This window comes from Juglans regia, chromosome 16 (assembly GCF_001411555.2).
Source record: "Juglans regia cultivar Chandler chromosome 16, Walnut 2.0, whole genome shotgun sequence".
Lineage (NCBI taxonomy): Eukaryota > Viridiplantae > Streptophyta > Magnoliopsida > Fagales > Juglandaceae > Juglans > Juglans regia.
In genome coordinates, this window is record NC_049916.1 from 6,324,887 (window position 1) to 6,352,559 (window position 27,673).

Consider the following 27,673-nt stretch of genomic DNA (forward strand, 5'->3'; position numbering starts at 1 on the left):
ATCAGCCACTATTTACCACTCCACATCCTATGAAAAACATCCTTATACTCTATAAAAAAATACACTCACACTCTATGCATTTACCACTCCACATCCTATGAAAAACATCCTTATACTCTATAAAAAAATACACTCACACTCTATGCAAAAGCTATATGTGTGGGGTGTGAGAGTGAATAGTGGCTCATACATAATAAATCCCAAACATAATATAGATAACCCAAGTTTTTTTGGGGTAAACCATCTAAAAATCTAGTACCCATCTGAACAAACAATAGAGAAAAAAAGACAAATCTAAATGACTGGAGAGCCAGGCTTCAAAACCAGATCATTATCTTCATCTGGTCCACACCCACAAATGACATGCACCCATCAAACAAGCCGCTCCATAAAACTAAAGAACCAAATGGAAGAAGAGACATGAAGTGGGACAAGAACTATAAATTAGATATTTATTTATTTATTTATTATTAATGAAGGGACTTCATTCTTATCCTTGCAAGTCTTTAAGGCCACCACACACCATCAAATTCCATGGCCCCAGGTAAACCCTTTGCCCCCTTCCATGTCCCAATCGTGTCCTATACGTTTATCTCTCTCTCTCTCTCTCTAGCAATTACTCTTTCACTTTCATGTGTTCATATTAACAACGATATTTCTGGGATTCAAAAGAGTAAAATAAAAGCAAAAAAGAAAAAGAAAAAAGAAGCAACTTGAAACGTGATTTTCGATCCTCTTTGTTAATTGTTAAGGAACAAGGAAAAGCAAAAAAGGGAAGCAACTTGAAATGTGATTGTCTTCTTTGTAAGGCTCCAACCATACAAAAGGCAACAAATTAATCATATAATCCAGCTTTTTTTCGTCATCATCATCTATACGTACCTAAATCCATGGGTACTAGTATTAATTCTGGAAAAAAAATTCCATAAACAAAAAAGAGAGAAAAGGAGAGAAATAAAAAGAAACAGATTTACATCATGATCATTACATGCATGACATCAAACCCTAAAGCACCAAACATGATGGTGGCTATGGTGGTGGTGGTGGTGGTGGTGGTGATGATGAAGGTGTGATTTCTCTTTATGAATCATGTCCTGGACGGTGCGGAACTCCTCGACGTGACAGGGGATGGTGATGGGGCCTTTCTGATCAAAACCGTACTCTTCCTCTGCCTCCTTCAACAACTGCAAGAAGAGTGGATGGTTGAAGTAAATCACAGGAATCACAAACCTTTGTTGCTCTTTTCCTTGACCCACCAAGATTGCCAAACACCCCTTCGGGATGTCTTTCAGTTCCTTCTTTTCATGGTGGTGGTGGTGAAAATGAAGGTGCGGCATATGGATATGGAAACTCAGGTAGTTTTTGTCAACACCAATCCCCATTTGCAAGAAAACCCAGAAAGCCAAAACCTCCCCCACCCCTTTCTTTAATTACAAAAGAAGCTCTAGTTTCTTGGTTTTTCTCTTTCTCGCAAGGTTATAAGAAAACAAGAGAGAAAGGCCAAGGATCAGAGGCAGAAATGGCGAGGTTGAAGAGGGTAAGAGAGGAGTCTGTTAAAGATCTTGGAATATTGCTCATGATAGATGGAACTCAAAGAATACAACCTACATATGAACAAAGAAAGACAGAAAGAAAGAACGAATGAAAAATTGAGAGGTTTTTACAGGGGTGGACGCTAGGGTATATATAGGGCATCAACGTACGTTTCTAGCTAGGGTTTGCTTAGTTTTTACAATTACTCGGGCATATATAGGGCATCAACGTATAGTCATATATATATACACGTATAGTCAATTACTCGGTCGGTCCAAAGTCCAAAATGCTTTTGATTTACAGCTGGAAATGTGAATGTTCTATACATGTAAATGCCAGTACAACGACCTTATAAATTGCTAGCGCTATTAATTCCAGATCATCAAAATGCATGATATTAATTCAAGAAATATTTCAAATTTTTTTGTTATAATTAGAGTACTAGGGTTGACTTCTAATTAATTATCTCTAGAACACACGCATGCACTTGAATGTATGATCTAGAGAGATTACAAGATTTAATTGGAGAGAGAGTCATTGTCAAATACTAATTATTAATTAAGGGATAGGGCAAAATTAATTTAAGATCATGTAGATCTATATATATACCTACCTACCAGCTTGCATGCTTGGATGTCTTATATATATATAGCATGAAGTAATTAATTACGTCTTCCAGAAGGTTTTTAGGTGAACAAATTGACCCCCCAAAATTAATAATAAAAAGATCAAGAGGGGATGAAGATACATTATAAATATTAAAAACCCTCATACATGGATCTTAATTGGCATGACCAGGGGATCACCTGGATTTGAATTCTCCCAAATAGAATTTAGAATGAGATTTAGATTAATGGAAGATCAGAAATAGATATATGAAATGAATTTCACAATATTTATTTTATTTGCATGGTTAATTAATCAACAAATTATATTAATTAAGGATTGATATTGAAAGGAGTGCTTATTGATAAAATTCAAATCATCCAATGAAATCCGCAAGCTAGTCTTCAATGAAAAAATCTATTCATCATCTCAACTTTCATCATCTTCCCATCATCTCATGATGTGGCATTAGATGATAGGTTTACAAATAAAATATAATAAATAATTTCCAATCACCTAATGCCACATCATAGGATGATGGAAGGATGATGAAAGTTAGAATGATGAGTAGCATTACTCGTCTTCAATATATAGTTAGGAAGATCCTGAAATTATGTGATTTTTTTCTCAAAAAAAAAAAAAGAAATTTTAATTATTACATAAAAATTAAATATGTAACAAGACCAGAATCTTGCAATAAATCTGTGCAAAATCGGAATTAAAATCACATTCAAAAGTTAAAATAAAATATTTCCTAAAAAGATAATGTAAATTGACATTTTGATGTTGGGGTGCTATCCACATGTTGTGGGGGCGGGGTGGGGTGGGGTGGACCCACATTAAATAGCTTGAAACTTCACTGCTTATTACCATATTTTAATGATCTTCCTTCTCAAAATATTCCAGCGTCATCAACGTCACATTATATTTATTTAACAGTTCTATATAAAAAATCATGATTTCTTGTATAGATTTTTCTAACAGAATTAAATATTCACTAAATATTCTGGCACCCACATCATATATGAATAAATATAGATAGAAGTTACTATTAAAAACATCCATTTTACATACATGATGTGGCATCATCTAAACCACACATCTTTCTAAATGATCAACTAGAAGCACTCACATAGTAAATATAAAGTGCGTACTGCTATAATGACTTCTCTCTAATATTACTCATCATATATATATATATATCTCTCTCTCCCCCTTGTGATCCTGCAATTCAATCAAGTACTCTAGAGAATTTCTATCCGAGTTCATCGATCTTAACGACAATTAGCATGTACTTTGAGGTCGTACTTGGAAAGGAGCTAGCTCCCACGTTTTGTGATTTTATTGAAACTATCCCCTCCTTCTTCATATCCTCAATTAGGAAATCAGTAACATAATTAGATTAGATCAATCAAGATTTTGGACCATTAGATCTATGTTACGGACCACTTAACAGATAACATGCATGCAGTCCTTTTTGTGAATTTCCAACTATATATGTACAACACAAAAGATATTATTTTATAGATAAATTTTAAATGGAAGCCTTACACTATATATCTACACATAATCAACATATGATTTTTCATTTTTATTCTTCTATCTTAATACTTAAATATGTATGTATTTAAATAAAAGTACAATAATTGTACATGTAAATGGAATAGGCCGTCCCCTCTCTCTCTAGGAAAGGTGGGGTGTTTTCTCTCTATGGTTCTTATAGATCATAGAGCCTTACTCTCTTAGACTCTCGTCTGAAGAATGGTTAGCTAGAAAGGTCATTTACATTTGCCATGGAGGAGGAACTCTCTAGTTTATACGAGGGTCTCAGATTACAGAAGAGGAAAAACAAGAAATCCTCATCTTGGAGGAGGAAGTCTTGACATCTAAAGAAAGGAGCAAGAAATGCCTTGTAGTACTTGTCGTTGCTGACAGAGGTTAATAGGGGTACATTCCATGCTACTATGGGAAAGGTATGGAAGGTTGAGGACACACAACCTTTAAGGAGATTGGCATGAACAAGTTCTTGGTAGAGTTTCAGAGCGCAACTGAGAAACACAGGGTCCTTTTGGAACGTCCTTGGTCCTTTGACAAGTTCCTACTGTGCATCCAAGATTGTGTAGGTTGCACTACTTCAAAGGATATTACTTTTACTAGGGAGTCCTTCTGGATACAGCTTCATGATCTACTGTTTGTTGGGATGAACAAAACCATGGGAGAAAGACTGGGTGCAACTATAGGCTTTGTGATCACGGTAGATGTTGATGCTAATGATATGGCATGGGGTAGTTACGTGAGAGTGAAGGTATTAGTTGATATTTCAAAACCATTAGCCATAGGTCATTTTCTGAATATGGGTGAAAAACGTCTCTGGATCTCATTCAAATATGAGAGATTACCAATGTTTTGCTTTCAATTTGGTGTCATTATGCATGTTAAACTAAGGTGTCCAAGTTCTACTTCTGATGGAGGATCAAGGGAAGGGCAACCAGCTCAATACGGTCCATGGTTAGGGCCGGTCCCCAGCCAAAAGCTGCCTAGAATTTCAATAGAAGGAGGAAATGGTTTGAAGATTCAGACAATTGGGCCAAAACAAGTCTGAGGCAAAAAGGTACGTTGATGTTGGGATTAGGGGCAGCTACCTCTGCATCAGAGCAAGTTGACCTCGGGATTTCTGACAGTGGTCAGTTGATTGAGTCTAAATATGATAAGGGTGCTAACCTTGATTTCCAAGTTCAATTTGCCTTACCAATTTTGGTAAATGCAACAAGCCTCGAGACCTCCCCACCTTTAGCTGGTATGCAAGTAGAGGATATGGAAGTTTCCAGGCTACTCGCCCCCCACCACCATGTTTCCTCTCTCCTCCCAAAATGATGTCTATGCATTAGGCCCTGTCTCAGGGGACAACCAGGTCAGTTCTTCCTCTCTTATATCTCCTGAAAAGGCAACCTGAACGGTGCTCCTAACATAATTAGATTAGACCAATCAAGATTTAGGACCTTAAGATATATGTTACGGACCACTTAATAGATAACATGCAATCCTTTTTGTTGTGAATTTCCAACTATATATGCATGACACAAAAGATATTATTTTACAGATAAATTCTAAATGAAAGCCTTACACTATATATCTACACATAACCAACATGTGATTTGTTATTTTTACTCTTCTATCTTAATGCTTAAATATGTATGCATTTAAATAGAATTACAAAAATAACAAATCACATGTTAGTCAGATGGATGTATGTGGCGTAAGATTTCCTTGTATAATAACTCATTCTATATTACTCTTTATTTTTCTCCGACAGATACTCCTTTAAGATTAAGGAGACGTTTGTATTCACAGCTCATCTTAGCTCATCTCAACTCATCTCATTACTATTCATTACTATTCAGCAATTTTAACTCACAAATTTCACTACTATTCACAATCTATCTCAACTCATCTCAAGTCATCTTCGAATCCAAACGTCTCCTAAGATTAGTAGAGATCAAAATTACTCCTACTCCTGAGCATAGTTTTAAATTCCATTCCGTTCATGCCGTTTTGGCTAGAATTTTTCGTTCCAGTCTAGTATCCGGTATACTATATCTCCTTGTTCCGTTTCGCTCCAAATTCCAAACCATTCCGGTCATTCCGGCCAGAATTAGCATATCGGGCCATGTTCCTTTTTGGACTATTTTAATGACAATTTTGTCATTTTCTTGTGTTTGGATGACATTTTTGTAAAGTTTAAATCTAGATGGTATTTAATTAATTCTAGAATATAAAATGTATCGATATAATTTAAATTTTTTTGTAACTTTAAATATTTCCACTCATTCTTTTTTTTTAAAAAAAAAATATCATTATTTTTAATAATTTCTCTATTCTTTTATTTTTTCTTTGTTTTTTGTGTCTCAACTCAAGTTTGTGTTTTTTTCAATGTATATTCATTTTATAAATCGTCAATTCTTCCATATATACACACACATACATAATACTCACTTACATATACATATATTTATTCTATTAGTTGTTAGTTTATATATACATATAAATATATATAATATATAATTTAGTTAATTCCGAAACAATACACCGAAATAATTTCAAAATATTTCATTCCAGTACTTAAACGGAAATCACCACTCAAACGGAATTTAAAATATTGCTCCTTTAGAGAGAGCTCGCCTCTCACATCTTGCAAGCCAAGATAAAAACTGTTTTTTCTTTTTCCTAATGAAACATTAGAACCCTAAATACATTTTTTAGAACGTCCTGTGGTAAATCCGTGCCAATCAGCAATGGTGGGTCCATAAAGAGCTAGAAGCGACGGACAATGAACTGTCATATATTACAACTCAGCATGGAGAGAACAGCCAATAGCATGTCTCCAACATGTCCATCTAGGTATCAAAGCGACGTTACATCAGCTTTATTATTTTTAATTTTCTTCTAAACTAAATAATTTCTATTAATGAATCGACTTTTTTTTTATGAAAAAAATATTTTCTATCGCAATTGACTTACTGTTGATGAATATAATTAATTCAATATATATATATATATTATGTCGAATTTATAAGTAGGAAAAAATTTATCAAATTAACTTATTTAATTTAAAAAAATATTAAATTATTTTTCTTTCGTATCTAAAAATCTGGATAAATATTTATCTTTATTAATTTTATTAGGAAAAAAATAAGTACTTCTTTTATATATATATATATATATATATTCAGATGGATGATGAAAAATCTAATTCCTTGAACCCATTTTCAGGAAGTACTGATCTTTATTCAACATTGATAGTGGGATCAACATATTTTCAACGACAACATGATCTTATTCATGCGTTAAGTTAAAACTTTTATGAATAATGCGATGTTAAATCGTGGGATCAAGAAATAATTGGAGATTATTAGAGACTATAACATTAAATTGCATACGGCTACGTACGTACATGCATGTATTGACATTTCTGATCTTTAGATGATATTCCTCACGTAATTCAAGTACGTACGTACGTACTCGATCGTAAAAATACCAAATAATTAAGGAATATTTTTAGGCATCTTTTTAAGGTAATGTATATAATATCTCTAGCTCTTGGCCGGTGGAAGCCGAAGGAAGGTACACTAACATTAATTAGCAGTGGACTTTCTTTTTCCTTTTTCTTAATTTATTCGATCCCATCCAACTTTCCAGGTAGCCCCTATCTTCTCAAGATTTTGCGGGCTTTCAAATAATATTAAAATTAAAATTAAGCTAAGAGTAGATTTAGCAGCTTACAATCCACAAAAATGTGATAATTTTACAATTCAAGCATAGGAACTAAGGTCTCTTTGCCAAGAGTTTTAATAAAGATGGACCGAGTCAAAACTTCTTAGGACATACTTAGGAGATGAGATGAGAAGTATTGATAATTCTGTGCATAGTAGTAAAATGATTTGTGAATAATAACGAAATGTTTGAGTTAATATGTTTTATTGAGTTTTGGAAAATGATCAAAATGAAAAAGTTGAATACAAATATTATAAAGTTAATATATTACTAAGATATAATTTTTGTTTTGAAAATTGAAAAAGTAGTAATGTTTTTTGTGTTTTGTTTGAAAGTTTGAGAAAGTTGTAATGATTAGATAATGATTATAAGATGAAAAAGTTAAAAATTTAAAATTGAAAAATGTTTATGTTTAAATGATATTTGAGAAAGAAATTATGAGAAATTTTGAAATGAGATGAGATCATCTCACTTTCCAAACAAGCCCTTAATCAGTAGGGCCAAATCTCATTGTATTAAGCAATAATCAAAATAGAACAAGTCAATAGAATTGGAATTCATTTGAGAATATTGAAAGACATAAATAAGGAAGATTATTTCGTACTCTACAAGACTCATTTTGCATACAGATATGGCTTCTAAACTCGATTTTGTTTCTAATTATTAAACAAGGGATTATGCCCCCAACGGGCCCCATTGGTTATGCCCTCGCCAATAAAAGAAGAAAGTGTACGTAAAGCTAGCTTTCGTTCTAATCATGGAATTAATTTGTTTGGAATATAATCTTTTTTTTTTCTTAATCATAAAAAATGAAAAGTCTTCATTTGTAAGACCCAAATGGTTGGAAGCGTCTTGCGGCCGAAGAAAAAGAAGGCAAGGGTGAGCATTTTCTTTAGATGGATGGTTAATTAATGATCAAATGGGTTAATTTCTACTCAATACAAACTTTGGGTTTTGGTAGGCATTATCTAGTGCCAACTGCAAAATATATATAGCTAGGGTGCTACCAAGGATGGTAAGATGAGGAGTTTATCTATTCTACCTTAATTACTCGTCTCTTTTATATCCCTAATCCATTACTTGGTTGCACGTCAATTTGCTAGATAAAACATCAATATCAAAATAAATATAATCTCATCGACTGAAAACATAGAAGCCTGAGTTTCAACACTACAAATTGTTAAGATATAAAATAAATAAATAAAAATTTATATATTCCTATCAGTTTAAACTTTTAAGATAAATAATGATTTCACATGGAATAAGAATAAATGTTTTGAGTTTGAACTATGATCATTCTATACTTTATCTCATTTAATTAAATATTCCACATGTTGAACTCACTTAATTGAGGAAGAGTCTGTCCCACGTGTGAGGAAAAATGTTAAGATACAAAATAAATAATAAAATCTATATCTTTTTATTATTTTAAGTTTTTGATATTCTATTTTATTATTTAAATAATTGAAGAAAAGTCTACATATTGCACCATCACTCTACTCTTACTTTATTATAATGAGGTGACATTGTGATTAATTTTATAATTTTTTAAAGAATATAAATATCGAAGTATAATAAAAAGCGATAAGTTTATAAAATAAAATGAAATGAAAAGGAAATTCCCAATAATTAAAAATGTCTCATTTTCAATAGTTTCGTGCCTTCTCTTTTGATGTGAAAGTTTAGCCCTATATATATATATATATATATATATATATATATATATATAAATTGAGGTGTGAAAAGACTCTAAATTCGGTGGCCCCAAGTACGATTATGTCCTGATCTTAATATCTTATAAGCAAGCAGGGGCAAGATGATCATGATCTTGTGAAGGACGCGTTGGGGTGGGTGGGGTAAGGCATCGAAGAAATTAACACAAATAATTCCGAGTCTTCTGGCATGATGAATGGGAATAAAGCAGCTAGGCCAGCCATGAACGAAGCCAAGGTCCAAGAAATCATGCATGTGGCCGGTGCCTTTGCTTTGGGATAAAGTAATATTGCTAAAGTCAGAAGCAACGGTCGAGCTAGATAGGACCTTCCTTTTAACTTTCCTTTTCATCTAAAGCTATATATATATATATATATAGATAGATGCTTGCCCTTTATATTTCGTTCATTTCTTTTTCTTTCATAGGGACTAATTAAAACATTGCTTTGTGTGTTTGTTTATGGAAATTAAATTCATAATTAATTCTTCTTTATTTATATATTTTTGCCCTTATTCACCGTTATATATAAATATATTTATGTTTATAATAATTATATTTGTAGGTTTTTACGTCATACATCATCCACATATTATAATTTAAAATTTATTTTTTAAATTAAATTATGATATATAAATATTCTGTTATGTAAAGACTTGCAAATAGTATTACTATTATATTTATACTTTTGTCACGTATTGGATTTATTGTCAAACTTAATCCCTTGAAAAGTAGCGAGTTTGTTCCCTTTTCTTTCATAATAGTCTACCATCAAATTACTTTTCTAACTTACCCAAAAATAATATAATATAATATTTTGAGGATATTTCCCATCTAATAAGTGAAATGTTTTAATTACAAAAAGATTAAACTCATAAATTGACATGACTCGATATACTTAGGACATGTTTGGATAATGAGATGAGATAAGAATTCTGTGAATAGTAGCAAAATGATTTAAGTTATGATATTTTATTGGGTTTTGAAAAATCAGAGAAAAAAAGTTGAATAAAAATATTATAAAATTAAAAATTTGTTTGAATATGATTTTTTAATATTATATATATTTTTTAAATTTGAAAAAGTTATATTATACTTAAGTCTCACATTGCTTAAGTATGACTTTTGTATTACTTTAAACTTCTATATAAAGGTTGGCCTAGGAGACCAATACAATTTAAAATATAACTCTAATGAATTTAAATAGTTTTTAGAACCAGTGGGTTATGGGTAAGTATTGATATGGACAGGAGGTGGGGTGGATGAGATTTTCAACCCCACCCCTCGACAGTGAGGTAGGGTTGAAAACTCTTCCCCCGCATTGATGGATGATCTGATGTAGGAGAGCACTCTGCCAAGGCTAAAGACTTGGTCTATTAGTCTTACCTTTTAAACTTTAAGTTTAAATTTCTGTTGATTATGTAAGCTGGTTTGAATTTTAAATTTCTATTATGTAAGCTTGTTTGAATTACGAACTATAATCTCCTTGATTATAAAAGGGGATGATTGAATGAAATAAATGCAGAGTTGATTGCAAGAGTTTGAATATTATTTAGTTGCTGGTGTGACTCCAGTCCTATCCAAGAGTGTGTGAGGGTGAGACTCCCTAGCAGATTCTTATTATCCAAGTGTTCGACATCAATTTTGGCATCAGTCCCAGATTCTTTCGGTGACCAACCAGTATGAGTACGAGAAGCGGATGATCCTACAACAATAATGGCCGACGCAAGAGCAACGTGATGAGATGATGCTACATATGACCAACCAACTCACCGCCCTTACCCAACAGATTGAGGTCATATGGAATCGAGTCTTTCCTACCCAGAATAATCGTGAAGAAGATTGTGATGAAGGAGAGAACCAAAACAACAACCATCGACCACAGGTGGGTCATTATCAACCACCAAATGCACCTCAGAGGGAAGGCAACTTTGGCCATTTTCCTTGGCAGTACCAACAGCCAAGGGACCATGAGCAATTTGATGAGGCGTCGAAGCGGATCAGAGTGGATTTACCTGACTATCATGGGAGCTTGGATCCAAATAGCTTTCATGATTTGTTAATGTCACTGGAAGATTACTTCGAATGGTTCAATATGGCGACCGAAAAGAAGGTTCGGTTTGTAAAGATGAAGCTGAAGGGGCTAGCGAGAGTATGGTGGCAAAGAGTTGAAGAACAATTGTATCAGCATAGACAACCACCATAACTGATTGGGATGGGATGAAGCGTCGCCTAAAAGAGAAGTTCTTACCGCTAGATTATGAAGAGACCCTTTTCGAAGAATAGCTAGCGCTTAAGCAAGGAAACTTGACAGTAGAAAATTATATTGCCAAGTTCCATGAGCTTACAATACGTTGCCATGTGACAGAGACGAATATACAAGCTTTAACACGTTATAAAGCTAGGCTACGATAGGACATTCGGAAGGAGCTAACTATAGCTTGACTGTTTAGTTTGGAAGAGGCGTACCAACTTGCTTTTATCCTCGAGACCCAACAAAAATGGTCCAATTTGAGGCGAGGTAAGAATATATTTGGACGCAGTGATGGCAATGCTCGGGGAATCTCATTTGCTAGAAGAATTAATACTAGAAGTGAAGCTACGACAAACCGTGCAAAAATGGTTGAGAAGAATGGGGAGTACGATGCTGCCAAGGGAAAAGACATAGTCATTGCAAATAAAGGGCCAGTTGAGTGTTATAAGTGTGGTGGAAGAGGTCATTTTGCTGTAGTATGCCCCATGAAGAACCAATGCTTTGCACTTGTGTGCGAATAAGATGAATTAACGAAGCAACTTGCAGAAAATTCAAAGGAGGTCGAGGTAGCAGCCATGCAAGGGGATGCTAAAGAAAAGGTGCTCGAGGTAGAACTGGAAGGGTCGGATTTGCCAATATGTGTAGTCCGAAGGATTTTAATGGGCCACAAACACTACAACAAAAAATACTTTTTGGGACTATTTTCTTTTGAAACGAAATGAAAATCGTCCCAAAAAGTGAGATTTTGGGACGAATTTCAGATTTCGTCCCAAAAAAATGGCGGAAGAAAAAAAAACCGTTTGAACAGTATAATTAGGGATGAAATATTTTGTCCCTAATAATCAAATCGTTCAAATGTAATGTTTAAAAATTCGAACGGTTAAATTTAACCCATCGAACGTACATTTTGGCGCTTTAAGTAATATTGTGATAGCAGGAAATTATTCCACTGTTCGAACGTGCAATTTTAACGGTTCGAATGATTAATCAGCACTGTTTGAACGTATATTTTGTCAATTTAAGTATAATTATTATAGCGGAAAATTGCATTACATACTTACAATTTTACTGTTCGAATGATAAATCATCACTGTGGGTGCGTGCAATTTGGCGCATTAAGTAACATTAATATAGCGGGAAATTGATATACCCTTCGAACGTACAATATTCACCGTTCGAATGATGAATCAATACTGTTCGAACGTTATTTTCATGGTTCGAACAGTGATCATATGTTTTTTTTTTTTAGAATTATATTTATATTAACTAGTAATTATAAAAAATTTATCAATTTAATTATAGGAATAATATCAATCAATAATTAGTTTAGAAAATATAAACTAATACTAATTCATAATTAAATATTGAATTTACAAAATACTAAATATTGTCCATTCTAAAAACAAAATAAATAAATAAATAAAATATAGAAAGTACTAAGACGCCAAATCTTTGCACACCTCCTCGACTACAGCTAAGCATTCCTCTATCTGTGTCAGTTGAGTATTGATGGTGACCTGAGTCGCAGACATGGCATCAAGCTTCGTACGTAACTCAGAGATGGTACCAGTAATCTCTGTACGAAACTTAGACATAGTAGAACGGACCTCCATATGCACTGCATCGATCAACGCTGATGTCTGTCCACTGATCGCTGCACACATGACCTCGGCCATGTCCTCACGAGTAGCGCTGTGTACTGATGTCTCAATCTGTCTGGATGTCCCAGCGGCCGATACTCCGTGATCTCCTGGCTGTGCATCTCTCTGAGGATCAACCGGGTCTGGAAAATGTCCACGAAGAAGCAGTCTCAAGTGTCCCGTGCTGCGTGAGAGGGTGGTGCTGTTGATCGGTCCCATCAGCTCTCGTTTACGCTCGGCAACATCAGGCACAACACCAGCAAATAGCAAAAATCGGGTGATTAGGATCCCGAATGGCAGTATATTCGTCGAAATGTACCGAGACTCTGATTGAATCCTATCAAATATATACCCCACCAGGTCGATAGGAATACCACGAGTGACCCGTATCATAAATTTCATCCGGTCAATGCCAACCTCTGTCTTGTGCTGCCGAGGGTCAATATTACTGGCGATTATCAAATTCAGGATCTTGAAGAAAGAAGATAGATCTGCCTGCTTGATGCTCTTCGTCCCGTCATACGGGGGAGCATTTGGACCAACAACCAAATCCCTCACCTCATGATCAGCAAAGGTATCGACCTCATCTGTATAAATTGGTGCCTCCTCCTCAGTTGTCTCCGCCTCAGCTGAAGGACCAGACTCTTTAGGCACCACTTTTGGATATGCATCTGGCAGCCTAGGAATACCGAGATGCTCAGCGAGTCTGTCCCATGAAAATACAACTGAAACTCCTCGGACAGAGATCCTGTATGCCCCTCTGTCATCTGGGCTGGCACCACCGAACTCTCTATAGAACTCAGAAACAACGTCAATATAGGAGACGGTCCCCCAAGACTCCTCCTACTCCTCTAAGATAGGTCCCCAACCACGTTCGCTGAAAACTGATGGCAGGGAATGACCCTCCCAGACAAGACTTTGGAAATCAGAAAGCTTCACTTGTCGCTCTACTAAAACAGTCCTCACCCTGCCTGGACTGATACTAGTCTCAGTTGGATTGCGTCGCTTACGTCCCACCCTAGAAGAAGACATTTTAATCAACCTGAAATTTACAATTAAAGAGTTTATCAATACATTAACGATAAAAATATAATAAATAACTAATCACTAAATTACATACGAATAGTAATTTAATAAAGTAAGATATTGTGAACAACATAATTTTATAAAAATAATATCACATTATTTAATATTAATTAGATTAATATTTAATACAAATTAAATATTTAACAAAATGTGATAAATTTCTATATTAATTTAATAATAATATAATATCTATTCTCGTAAAGATTTAATAGAACTACAATATGGAATAAAAACATCGATTCACTAATGTTACTAAAATTAATTATTCCGTTCGAACGCTTAAATTAGTGTTCAAACGGTATGCAAAACTATTTAGCTGGTATACCGTTCGAACATATAAAACAACGTTCGAACGGTCTAATACTTGTTTGGATCGTACCGTTCGAACTCACTAACCAACGTTCGAACATTATGCGAATTTAACTCAGCGCCTTCGCTGAGCCAACTCAGCCATTGAAATCCATGGAATCGTTCGATTCCATCAATTTTTCAACAAACAAATTGAAAGAGACTTAAATAAATTTTCCTACAATGGATTTAAGCAAATCTACGGTGAATAGTGATGGATAAATTATTTTATCCTAATTTAAATAAATAATCCATCAAAAACCTAAATTTAAACGGTAAAATAGTTAAAAAAAAATAGCATACTGGTGCTTAGAGAAAGAGGCTTTGATTGGGCACTGTTCGCGGTGGCGACGGCGGCTTTAAATGGCGGAGATGGATGATTCATTTCGAGAAAACGAAGTTTTGTTAATAGTTCGAACGTCCGTGAAAATGACCATCCGCGAGAACTTATTTATGCAATACCGTTTGAACGGTTAGTAAATACGTTCGAACGGTCTACTTCAATACATTTAAATATTATACTAATATATTAATATTTTATTATTTTAGTTATAATCTAATTAGATGACACTATCTATGTTAGTACTATAGATGACAGTATATATGATACTATATATATGTTATATATATAGTCTCATATATTAACATAATATATTTTAGTTATAATCTAATTAGATGACACTATATATATATGTTATCTATATAGTATAATATATTAACATATTATATTTTAGTTATGGTTTAATTATATGACACTATATATATGTTATCTATATAGTCTAATATATTAACATATTATATTTTAGTTATGGTTTAATTAGATGACATTATCTATGCTAGTATTATAGATGACATTATATATGATACTATATATATGTTATATATATAGTCTAATATATTAACATAATATATTATAGTTATAATCTAATTAGATGACACTATATATATGTTATCTATATAGTCTAATATATTGACATATTATATTTTAGTTATGGTTTTATTAGATAACACTATCTATGCTAGTACTATAGATGACATTATATATGATACTATATATATGTTATATATATAGTCTAATATATTAACATAATATATTTTAGTTATAATCTAATTAGATGACACTATATATATGTTATCTATATAGTCTAATATATTGACATATTATATTTTAGTTATGGTTTAATTAGATGACATTATCTATGCTAGTACTATAGATGACATTATATATGATACTATATATATGTTATATATATAGTCTAATATATTAACATAATATATTTTAGTTATAGTCTAATTAGATGACCCTATATATGATACTATATATATGTTATATATATAGTCTAATATATTAACATAATAGATTTGTGTTATAGTCTAATTAGATGACACTATCGATGATATATTATAATATGATATTGCTATGTTACTAAACTATAGTATCATCTAATATGTCTATATATAAATATATATTAATGTTGTTCTTTTATTTGAAGGTATAATGTTAAAAAAAATATTAATAAACATTTACCAAACCGTTCGAACTGTTAACAATAACATTCGAACGGTTAATGATCGAACGAGAATGCATCCATTAACGTTCGAACATACTATTTATACGTTCAAACATGAAAAGTTAGGAGGGAATTTATTCCCGCTAAATCTTTTCACGTTCGAACGGTTAGTAAATAACTGTTCGAACAGGAAATCTTCTGCAAATACACTATAGAACCTCACAATCTCGCTCTCCTCCCACGCCCCACTCTCAATCTCTTACGAAACAGATAAGCCCATTTGCGAACAAGAGCCATTCTTCCTCAAACTAGCCCCCAAACTCAAAATATTAACATCTCACTCAATTATTCTCAGATTACTACTTGTTAGGGAGCTCCTTCGCACGGCATATAATCTAATCTCCTTGCATTTTCATCTCCAAAAATTCAGGCGTGTCTTTTATATTCTCATTTTGGTTTGAATATAATATTTTGCAATGTTAGAAATTTGTATGCTATTGATATTGTTGTTTGTGTTGTTGTGAGAAATTTGTATTCTAGGATTAATGGAGTTTTCGGTTGTTGAAGACGATTGAAATCTGGAATGAATACGTTCGAACGGGTTAGGATTACCATTCGAACGTGTATGTTATGTTCAAACATAGTGTAGCACCGTTCAAATGTAAACTATATATCAATGTATTTACAATTAGAATACAAATATATAAGGATAGTTGTAAATTATATGTACTACTAAATCTTTAAATTAAAATACAATAGTTAAGATTTAATAATACTTAAATACTTAATTCTAAATTAATAAAATTAATATTTAAATTAAAATACTATTAAATCTTTAAATTAAAATAAAATAGTTAAGATTTAATAATACTTAAATACTTAATTCTAAATTAATAAAATGAAGTTTGTAAATTAGTAAAATAGTTAAGATTTTTTTTATTAGATATAGTTAATTATTTGGATGAATCATAATGACTTTATATCTTAACACATTTATTGTAGCAAGATTCAGATACCAATTATGATCTGACAAAATTATATACTGCATCGCACACTAATCGTAATGGAGAGTGGACTCATCCTGATGCCTGTAAAAATTACGTAAGTATTATAACATGTTTTCATTAAATATATTAGAGTATTTATGACGATATTAATTCTTTATCTTATATATGTCTAGGATAAAATGGTTGACCTACGTGCTGAATCTGCGTCAGATCAAAATTTCTCAACAAGTGATATTAATATTTTTACACAAGTCCTGGGTTAACGTTCAGGATATTTGAGGGGTTTGGATCGCTGTGTAAAGCCTTCTCCCTCTTCCTCTTCTTCTGGGAATGCATCTATGACTTCTGTAGCGCTAGAGAATGTGAATTCCAGAATCGAACAATTGACTGCAAGGTAGCATGAGTTAGAGGCTCAACTGGCAAAACAAGTAGATATGGAGATGCACCTCAAACAACATGAAGAACAACAAGAAGAGGTCAGAAGACAGATGCAACTCCAAATGCAGCAGCTTATGCAACAGTACAGGCCTCCAAGCAACTGATGGTTTTTTGCGTACAGATTTTGGGATTATCTATTTATGTACGAACAATGTCCGTCTCATGGTTATTTATTTAGTTCGCATTTATTATAAAACTTTTTGTGAGTGTTAAACAGTTTCTAATGTATTTTTTCAAATATTATGAATGTCTATTTGATTTTCTATTATTGACTTTAAATAAAATAGTTATCGTTCGAATGAACAAATAACGTTCCAACGCTAAGCGTTCGAACGGTAACATAATGTTCGAATGCAATTTATTTTCGTCGAGTTTGAATGATCACATAACGTTCGAACGTCATTTATCTCCGTAGTGTTCGAACATAACTTATACCGTTTGAACCAATATACCGTTCGATCTGACCCTTTACCGTTCAAACGCAAAGCTACATTCATGCCGTTCGAACAAATTCATATTTGTTTGAACTTAAAATTGTTTATGTTCGAACGATATTCTGGGATGAATTTCAACCGTGACAAAAGAAATTCCCGTTAGAACTTGTTCGAACGGTTTCCTTCAATTTTGTCCCAATATACCTTTTCACACAGTATTGTTGGCACGAGCTTAGGAAGATTTTTTTTCGTCCCAAGACATTTTTTGGGACGAAATTGTTGTCTTTTGGGACGGAGATTTTCATCCCAAAAGACCCTTTATGTTGTAGTGAAATAGGGAGTTGATGAGGATGAGTCATGTTGCGTACAAATATCTTCCATGCCAGAGTCGAGCATCAAGGCAAGGCGATGAACTTGATCATCGACAACGGGAGCGGGATGAACATTGTGTCCCTTTATTTGGTCGAGAAAATGAAGTTGAAGCAAGAGCCTCATTCCAAACCTTATTGAGTCAACTAGATCGATGACACGTCTATACCCATTAGAAACAAGTGTTTGGTTTCCTTCTCTTTAGACAAGGATTTCTATGAGAAGGTTTGGTGTGATATGCTGCCAATGAAGGCTTGCCATATTTTATTGGGGAGGCCTTGGTTGTACGACATGAAGGTACAGTATGATGGGTATTCAAACTCATATTCCCTGAAATACGGGAATAAGAAGATTCGGTTGAAGCCCATGAGGATTTTAGATTTTTAGAAGATGGGGGACTCTTCTTCCTCTAGAACTCTTTCCATGCGTCGATTTGAGGAGGAAAGTAAGGAATTTGGAGGCATTCTTTTACTGATCTCATGTGAGGTTTCTTTAATGCAGGAAGATAAAATCCCTCAAGATTTTATCTCTATTTTGGAGGATTTTTAGGATGTAGCACCTGAGGAGCTTCCATGTCAACTACCTTTTATGCGTGATATTCAACACGCCATTGATCTCATTCCAGGCTCAGTATTACCAAATCATCCAGCCTGTCGACTTAATCCAAAAGAATATGAAGAGTTAAGGAGGCAAGTACAAGACCTTTTGGATAAGGGATTTATCAGGGAGAGCCTCAGTCCCTGCTCTTGTCCTGCATTGCTCACCCAAAAAAAAGATGGTACGTGGCGCATGTGTATCGATAGTAGGGCCATAAATAAGATAACAATTAAATACTATTTTCCTATTCCTCGTCTGGATATGTTAGATCTATTACATGGGTCTATAATCTTCTCAAAAATAGATCTAAAAAGTGGTTACCATCAGATCCGAATTTGACCCGGGGATGAATGGAAAACCGCTTTCGAAACGAAGGATGGATTGTATGAGTGGATGGTCATGCTGTTCGGATTGACCAATGCCCCTAGTACATTCATGCGGGTGACGAATCAAATATTGAGACCATTCTCACGTAGATTTGTTATTGCGTATTTTGATGACATTCTTATTTATAGTAAAGATAGGGAAGAACATAAGGAACATCTCAGACAGGTGATGCCAGTGTTGCGGAAAGAGAAGTTTTATATAAACTTGAAAAAAATTTCTTTTGCTAACTCCCAAGTCACTTTCTTGGGATTTATTGTCTCAAGTGAAGGGGTATTAGCAAATCCTGAGAAGATTCGAGCAATTAAAGAGTGGCCCACACCTTTGAATATTCATGAAGTAAGAAGTTTTCATGGATTAGTTACTTCTTATCGCAGGTTTATTCGCAAATCCAGTAGAACCAATAACAGAATGTATGAAAGTGGGAGCTTTCCAGTGGAACTCCATAGCTGCACGTGCCTTTGAAGAAATCAAAAAAAGGTTGACTAACGCTCCTATTATAAAGCTTCCTGATTTTGAGCAGGTGTTTGAAGTAGCATGTGATGCTTCACACATTGGGATAGGTGGAGTTCTAAGCCAATGAGGGCATTCGGTTGCTTTCTTTAGTGAAAAGTTAAATGAGACAAAAAAGAAATACTCTACGTATGACATTGAGTTTTATGCAGTTATTCAAACTCTAAAGCATTGGAGGCATTATCTGCTACATGCTACATTGTGAGTTTGTTTTATTTATAGACCACGATTCCTTAAACTTATCAATTCACAGGAGAAATTAAATGCATGGCATGCTAGCTGGGTAGATATGCCATAGCAATTTAATTTTGTCTTAAAACACCGAAAGGAGATTGAAAATCGCTTAGCCAATGCCTTAAGTAGGAAAGTCCATGTGCTCTCCATTTATCTTCTTCTATAATTGGCTTTGAGGAAATAAAGAAGTTGTATGCAGGTGATCCCTTCTTTGGGCCAATAATTTCGGATCTTTATCACAACAAATTGGATGAGCACGTGGGATATTCACTGCAAGAGGGGTTTTTGTTTAAAGGGACCAGATTATGTGTTCCTAAATCATCTCTAAGGGAGTATTTTATTCGGGAACTTCATGGAGGAGGCTTAGCTGGTCATTTCGAGCAAGATAAGACTACTGCCTTGGTGGAAGATCGATCTTTTTGGCCATCTTTGAAGTGGGATTGTAGCGAGGCTGTTATGTTATGTCGCACATGCCAACTTGAGAAAGGCTGAAGATCAAACGTTGGATTATACACGCCTTTACCCATCCCTCACACTCCTTAGGAGGACCTCAGTATGGATTTTGTACTCGAATTACCCAAAACTGTTTGTGGGCATGATTCAGTGTTTGTTATCGTTGATAGGTTCTAAAAAATGGCGCATTTTGTGCCCTGCTCAAAGACATGCGATGCCTCTCACATTGCATCATTGTTTCTTTGAGAAGTCGTGCATCTCTATGGCTTACCAAAAACTATTGTCAGTGATAGGGACGTGAAGTTCGTAAGCTATTTCTGGAAGACATTGTGGGCAAAGCTTGGAACTCGTTTGAAGTATTCAAGTGCCTTTCACCCGCGGATGGATGGTCAGACGGAGGTTGTAAATCGCAGCCTTGGCAATCTACTTCGCTGCCTAGTTCATGACCACATTACTTCGTGGGATTTAATTTTGCCAAATGTGGAATTTGCATACAATAATTCAATTAATCAAATTATTCGGATTTCACCTTTTGAAGTTGTTTGGGGTATAAGGCCACGACAACCTATTGATCTGATGCACTTACCAATTAATTCCAGGATAAGCGTAAGTGGAAAAAGATTTTTATAAGCATATCCAGTTAGATTAGGCAACGTTTGGCAGTCAACAATGATCTTTACAAGCGACAAGCAGATAAGCATCGTAGGAACATTGAGTTTGCTGAAGGTGATCTTGTCATGATGAGGTTGAGGCCTAAACATTTCCCACGGCATACTTATCAGAAGTTGCACTCAAAGAAAGCAGGTCCATTTAAAATTCTAAAGAGGTTTGGTACTAATGTTTATGTGCTCGAGTTGCCAGCTGATTTGCAAATCAGCCCTATTGTTAATGTTGAGGATTTACAATTGTATGAGGGCCACCATACATAAGCTGAAGTTCCATTGGCAATTCCCAAGCTCCCATAAAAAATAGGGCCTAGAGAGGAAATTGAACCACCACCCCTACTCTAATTGTTCGTGGGCGCGCACTGAGGAGTTTCAACGACTTAATCCTGATATATACAGGTTCTATCGAGCACACAACTTGTTGAAGTCGAGTTTTTTTCTTCAGCAGGGGGAATTTATGGATGATCTAATGTAGGAGAGCACTCTGCCAAGGCTAAAGACTCGATCTATTAGTCTTACCTTTTAAATTTCAAGTTTAAATTTCTGTTGGTTATGTAAGCTGGTTTGAATTTTAAATTTCTATTATGTAAGCTTGTTTGAATTTCGAACTATAATCTCCTTGATTATAAAAGGGATGATTGAATGAAATAAAGGCAAAGTTGATTGCAAAAGTTTGAATATTATTTAGTTGTTGATGTAACTCCAATCATATCCAAGAGTGTGTGAGGGTGAGACTCCCTAACAGATTCTTTTTATCCACATGTTGGACATCACGCATGGTGTGGGGTGGGGTGTAGGGAAGGATCCACCTTGCCCCACACCATGTGGGTATCACCATTCACCCCTAATCTAACCCTTTTTTCCAAAAACAAAAAAGAAATTAAAAGAAAATTGAGTAACATGCGTTGCAAGTCTAATCCGTAACTTGCCTTGGCAAGGAAAACAAAATCATTGACTTTATTTACAGAGCAAAACACGGAATAGTCAATTTTCATATCATTTTAATTTAGCAATTTAATAATACAGAAAGTATCTCAACTCATTTCATCCCATCTTATTTAATCATTATAATTTTTCTAAATTTTCAAATAAAATATAATAAATAATTCAATTTTTTTAAATCTCAAAACAAAAATAATATTCTAACAATATAATTTTATTCAATTTTTAATTTTCATATCATTTCATCTTATCTCAAATGAACTCAACTCACTATCTAAAAGGCCCCATTTGGTTTATAGATTCAACTGAGATAAATTCAGTTCAGTCTAATTTTAAGCTGAGTCTAACATCCAAACACACAACTCTCAAATTACTAAACTCATCTCAACTCAAAATCTTTTTACACGTGGGACCCACAGTCTTTCAATTCAACACTTATTTACACGCGGGACACACAACCTTTTTCAATTTCTCATAAATATATCTAAATTCATTTTAACATCTAAACACATTTTAAACTCAGTTTAGATGAGTCACACATAACTCCCTTCACTACTCAGTTCACTACTATTTATAAATAGTTTAACTCAGATCAGCTCAGCTCAACATCCAAACGTAGCCTAAAACTCTCAGCTGTATATGCACAATTTAGATTGATATATCATTTATTTACCACATGTATTGTTATTCTTTTTAAATTTTCTTATTTTCAATCATATTTTAAATAGACATATGAAACTATTAAAAGTGACACATCATTCGACATATACAAATCTTATTAATATATTTATGAATATAGAAACATTTTGCGCACATTTATAATAATTAATATATATAAGATTAATTTCTTTAGCAACACAACAACTCATGTTCAACTAAAGTTACAACAAAAAAAATGTTCAAAGAAACTTAAGGTCAACTTAAGAAAATTCATGCGTACAAAAGATAAAGCATACGAAAATAAGAAAAATCTTGAAGGTGCTTAAGTAACAAAGAATAGAGAAACATTTGATGTTATGAGTTTTTTAATGAGTAATGTTAGACACAATTTTAGGGTATGCAAGTCACATACATTCCGTTCGAACAAAAGTGGAGCCTATCATTAAAAAAAATATTTTTTTTATATGGATATCAAATTTATCAAACTTTTTCAAATGAGTACACTATTGCTTACACTCTAGAACTGTAAATATAGTTTTTTTTTTAATTTATAATTTTTTTTTTTTTACTTTTAGAGCCAAAAGTTTAAGTTATGAAGAAATTTCATTTTTTATATAATATTTGGTCTTAGATAATTGGATATTTTTTGAAGGAAAATTGTCATCATTCATTCATCAGAGAGACTTACATCCATGACTGGATACATGCAGGGATATTCCATATCGACCATTACCTCATAAACTAGTTAGTGCATTTGGAGCTCCACCAGTATACTGTTTTCTTTTGTGATTGGTCTGGTATTCACTACTACTGATACTCTCTACAGATAAATGTCCAAGAGATAACACTCTGCCTAAACAAAGACTCAATATCATTCTTCATAGAAAAATAGGACTCAATCTCTACAGACAAATGTCTAAGAGATGAACTCATTTTTTTATTTTTACTAAACAATAAGGAAAGCAGTAAGATAGATGCGAAAATGACGGGTTACAGTTTGAACCAACTCCGGTAGATATCAAAATTTGTGATGGCACATGAAGGCAACACGCTTGTCTCTTTTCAGCCACAAAAGTCAGATATGAAAGATCTGATGGTGGTGATTCCGGTGATCCGACGGGTGGCAAGAAAAACAGCTGGAATGGGTGGCATGTGAGGACCATGCGCAGTTGTGAGCAGCTTGTGAGGACCACGCATAGTGATTTTTGCAAAACCGTCACTATCCTCCGAACAATTTGCAGCTTGAGAGTCTTCTTGTGTTGCGCGTTTCACTCAAGAGTTGCCTAAAAACTATAAATCTATCTTTTTGGATCTTGAAAGAAACAAAATAAATTAGAAAAAAAGAATTACATTAATAGACAAAGTAGGTAAATAGCAAAATGAGGGAATGAGAGAGAAAAGGGGAGGAGGAGCCTCCTCCGATGAAAATCAGATTTGGAGGCCTTTTACAATAGAGAAAGAGTTTGCCTTTTTAAGAGAGAGAGAGAGAGAGAGAGAACGTAAAATCCAATTATAATCTTTTCTAAAACTCCTATTTTGATACAACTGTCAATTTGGAGTTAAATAGTTAGTTTTTAGGGGTCATGAATATTCTTTTATGAGTTTAAAAAATGCAAAGACGAAAAAAATTATTTTTTCACCAAATTTGGGGACCCTCAAATCCTCAATCACCCATCCTAAAAAAAATATGAAAATTAAAAAAAAAAAAATCGAGTGAAGCACTGAAGATGTTTTGATCTTGACTTTTCTTGACAGAAAAATAAAAGAGAGAGAATCGTCGCGAGAACGTCGATAAGAACAAGTTTATGGACCGAGTTGGCAAAACTGTGGGGCTTGGATCTACACCATTTAGAATTTTTGTTCAAACTTTAAGATTTATTATAATAGAAGAGAGATAGACAGAAAATATTTATTAAGATATATGATCAAAACTCAAAGTTGACAAATGTTTTCCTTTTAAGGTCCAGTCCAACAAGTAGTCCCATAAAAAGGTTACAAGTCCATGATGCTTGGGAGACATGTGATTCTTGTTATTAGAGGATCCACACACAAACATTGGGACTTGATTTACGTGATCCAAGGTCATGACCATCAGACCAGATGGGCCTTGAACTCTGATTTTTTTTTTTTGGGCAAAGTAGATGGAAGCAACTGTTATCCTATTTTTCTCATTTAATAGGTGGATGTATGTAGTATAACTCTTCCTTATGGCATTTATATATATATATATATATATGATAGTATTAATTATGAAATTTTGATGATTATATTTATTTTCATGAAAAGACATTAATTTATTCCATCTTCTTGATGATTACATTTATTTTGATGAAAATCAATTTGAATCTAGGGAGATTAATGATGAATTGGCTGTTCTAATTACAGAAGAAGATATTGTTGCATCAGAAGCACTTAATAGTGAACAACGACATATTTATGGTTGGTCTTGGAAAATCTTTTTTCAAATTAAGTTGCTACATTCTTTGTTGATGGTCTTGGTGGGACATGAAAGAAATTTCTATACAAAACACTTCTCACTATAGTGGGATCAAAATAATTAGTAACACTTGCAACTGTTTCATATGGGGTTACTGTGTCTAAGAATAGTGGGATCAAAATGGTTTTTATACTAAGAATCTCATTTTTACCAAATGCTGATGAAAATTGTGGCTTTCCATTTAAACGAACTTAGTTCCCTATTAGATTAGGCTTTGTAACGAGCATAAATAAGTCACAAGAGCAAACAATAGATTTTGTTAGGATATATTTACCTCAACCTATTTTTTCACATAGACAATTATATGTGACTTTATTAAGAGCTAAGTCTACTTCTACAATAACGATTTTAAATATGACCAATCTCAATTGAAGCATCTGAAAAGAACTAGATAAAAAATATTGTATATACAGAATTATTAAGATTTGCATTTTCAAATTTATGTTATACAGATAACTAGATTCAATTGTATAATTTGAATCTTACTATTGAAACAAAATTGCATATTTTATTTGATTTTCTTTTCTATATATTTAATATTGTGTTATTTAATTTATTGCAATTCTTCAACACAAATTATACTTTATATATTTATACATTTGTTATCTTCTTACAAAATTGTATGTTTAGTTTGATGTACATAACTATTATTCTGTTCTTCAATTTATTGCATTTTTTCAATACAAATTGTGTTTTATATACTGATACATTTAATATCTTTGTACATTAGAAGCTTTCAAGATGAAGACAGTTTACATATCAATAAATTATATCTCTCCAAGTACAAGAGGAATTGAAAAATCAAGATGATTGTGACAAACAAGTCACCCAAATGAATATGCCGACACTCACCAGTGAAATATCAAAGTCTAACATTAATTGATTCAGAGGTATAGTATTTATTTATTTCATTTTTTTTAAAAAAAAAAAGCCAAACTCTATCTTTCCAATTATAAAAATATTGTCATTATAGATAATAGTTATATGTTAGCATTCAAAAACAATTTATTCTCCTTAAAAACATATTTTAAAAAATATTATTTTTTATAACCAAAAAATAATTTAAAATCAAAACAAAGTTATTATCGTAAATTAGTAATTACATTTTTTTTATATTATACAGGGAAATCGGGTACAAGCTACCATGTTTGGTAAAGATATTGATTCGCAGGTTAACACTTTACATATTTTTCAATCATATTATATTAGCAATGCATATGTGTGGCCATCAGATCCTAAGCATAGAATTGAAACACATCAATATCAATGGATCTTAAATTCTAAAACAATCATTGAGCAAGTTCTAGATGCTGAAAAACAATTGGAACCATCAAAGTACCACATCATCCCCTTCAATGAATTAGATACTTACAAAAACTCAATTACAGAAATAGATAATTTACTCTTCTTTATTTTAGAATCTTTAATTATCAATAGATTAAAAATTTAAATCTTATCTATCATATCCATTGGCGGTTGCAACCCTGTCAAGTCATGTAGAAAGATAACCTCAATGTATGGATCAACAACTATTCAAGAATATATGTTATTGAGGTAAAAATATTTTTTTAGTTCTTTCTTTTTTACAATTAGTTTTCAATATTAATTTATTAGGTATTCTGTTATTTTTTTTTTAGGTATTACGATCAATCCTCTTAGTCATTAGGCGGTGTCATTGCAGGAGTGGTAATCCATATTTAATAATTATTTCTCAATACTTTTATATTATATACTTAAAATATAAGTTCTGTTTTTATTAATATATCTAAACAAATACAACCATATTAATTTTTATTGATCCTAAATTTTTTTGGTGCCTATTCAATATTTACATCTCCATATTTTTTTCTTCTTACGTTGCATTTTGTTTGTAAATTTTAATGGCGGCAATTAATGATTCATTATTTGAGAGTATTATTACAAAATATTTGAAATACCCGCTGCATCTCTATCATCTATTGGTTTTTGAGAAATAACCAAGATTTGTGATGTTGAGAATTGATAAAAAGTTTGCAACCCATGACAATAAAATCCTATTCTTAGTAACAAATTGAAATTTCTTTGTTGTAACGATAGAAACATACTACATGGAACTTGTTATAGGTAAATCAAAATATTTTGTAACATCAGGATGTATACAACCACTTTGTCTAAAAAATTGTTTCTGATATAATGTAGAAAGCAAGATTTTGGATAAAGGCATGAAGATAATTGTGGTTAACTTACATCAGATATTTTTTTACATGTCATGTATTGTTTGTAACAAAGGAACTAACTATGAACACAATGAAAGCTTCCTTTGTTACCATTGCAAACACCAGAGCATTTCCCAATCACGATTTGTATTCTAATAATTTATGTGACAAATTTAACATATAGTTTTTACCAATTCTAACATAAATTGATATTTTCATCATTTATAGTTGTCGAACTTATGTTGAAGTTGACGATGATACAGGAAGACTAGCTACTGTTTGGTAAAATAAAATAAAAAATAGTCTATTTCATTACATTGTTCTT

The 27,673-nt window shown here is 33.0% G+C and overlaps 1 protein-coding gene across 1 annotated transcript; it reads left to right on the forward strand.

The window, feature by feature from the left end:
- The first annotated feature begins 4,153 nt into the window (after nt 1-4,153).
- On the forward strand, nt 4,154-4,741 carry LOC109007451. Its single transcript, XM_018987123.1, has one exon. It carries the CDS (start codon nt 4,154-4,156, stop codon nt 4,739-4,741), a length of 588 nt encoding a protein of 195 aa, XP_018842668.1.
- The last annotated feature ends 22,932 nt before the right edge of the window (nt 4,742-27,673 follow it).

Bases quoted from the DNA above. Each gene is read 5' to 3' on its own strand.
- LOC109007451 (XM_018987123.1), top strand. From the start codon at position 4,154: ATGAACAAGTTCTTGGTAGAGTTTCAGAGCGCAACTGAGAAACACAGG.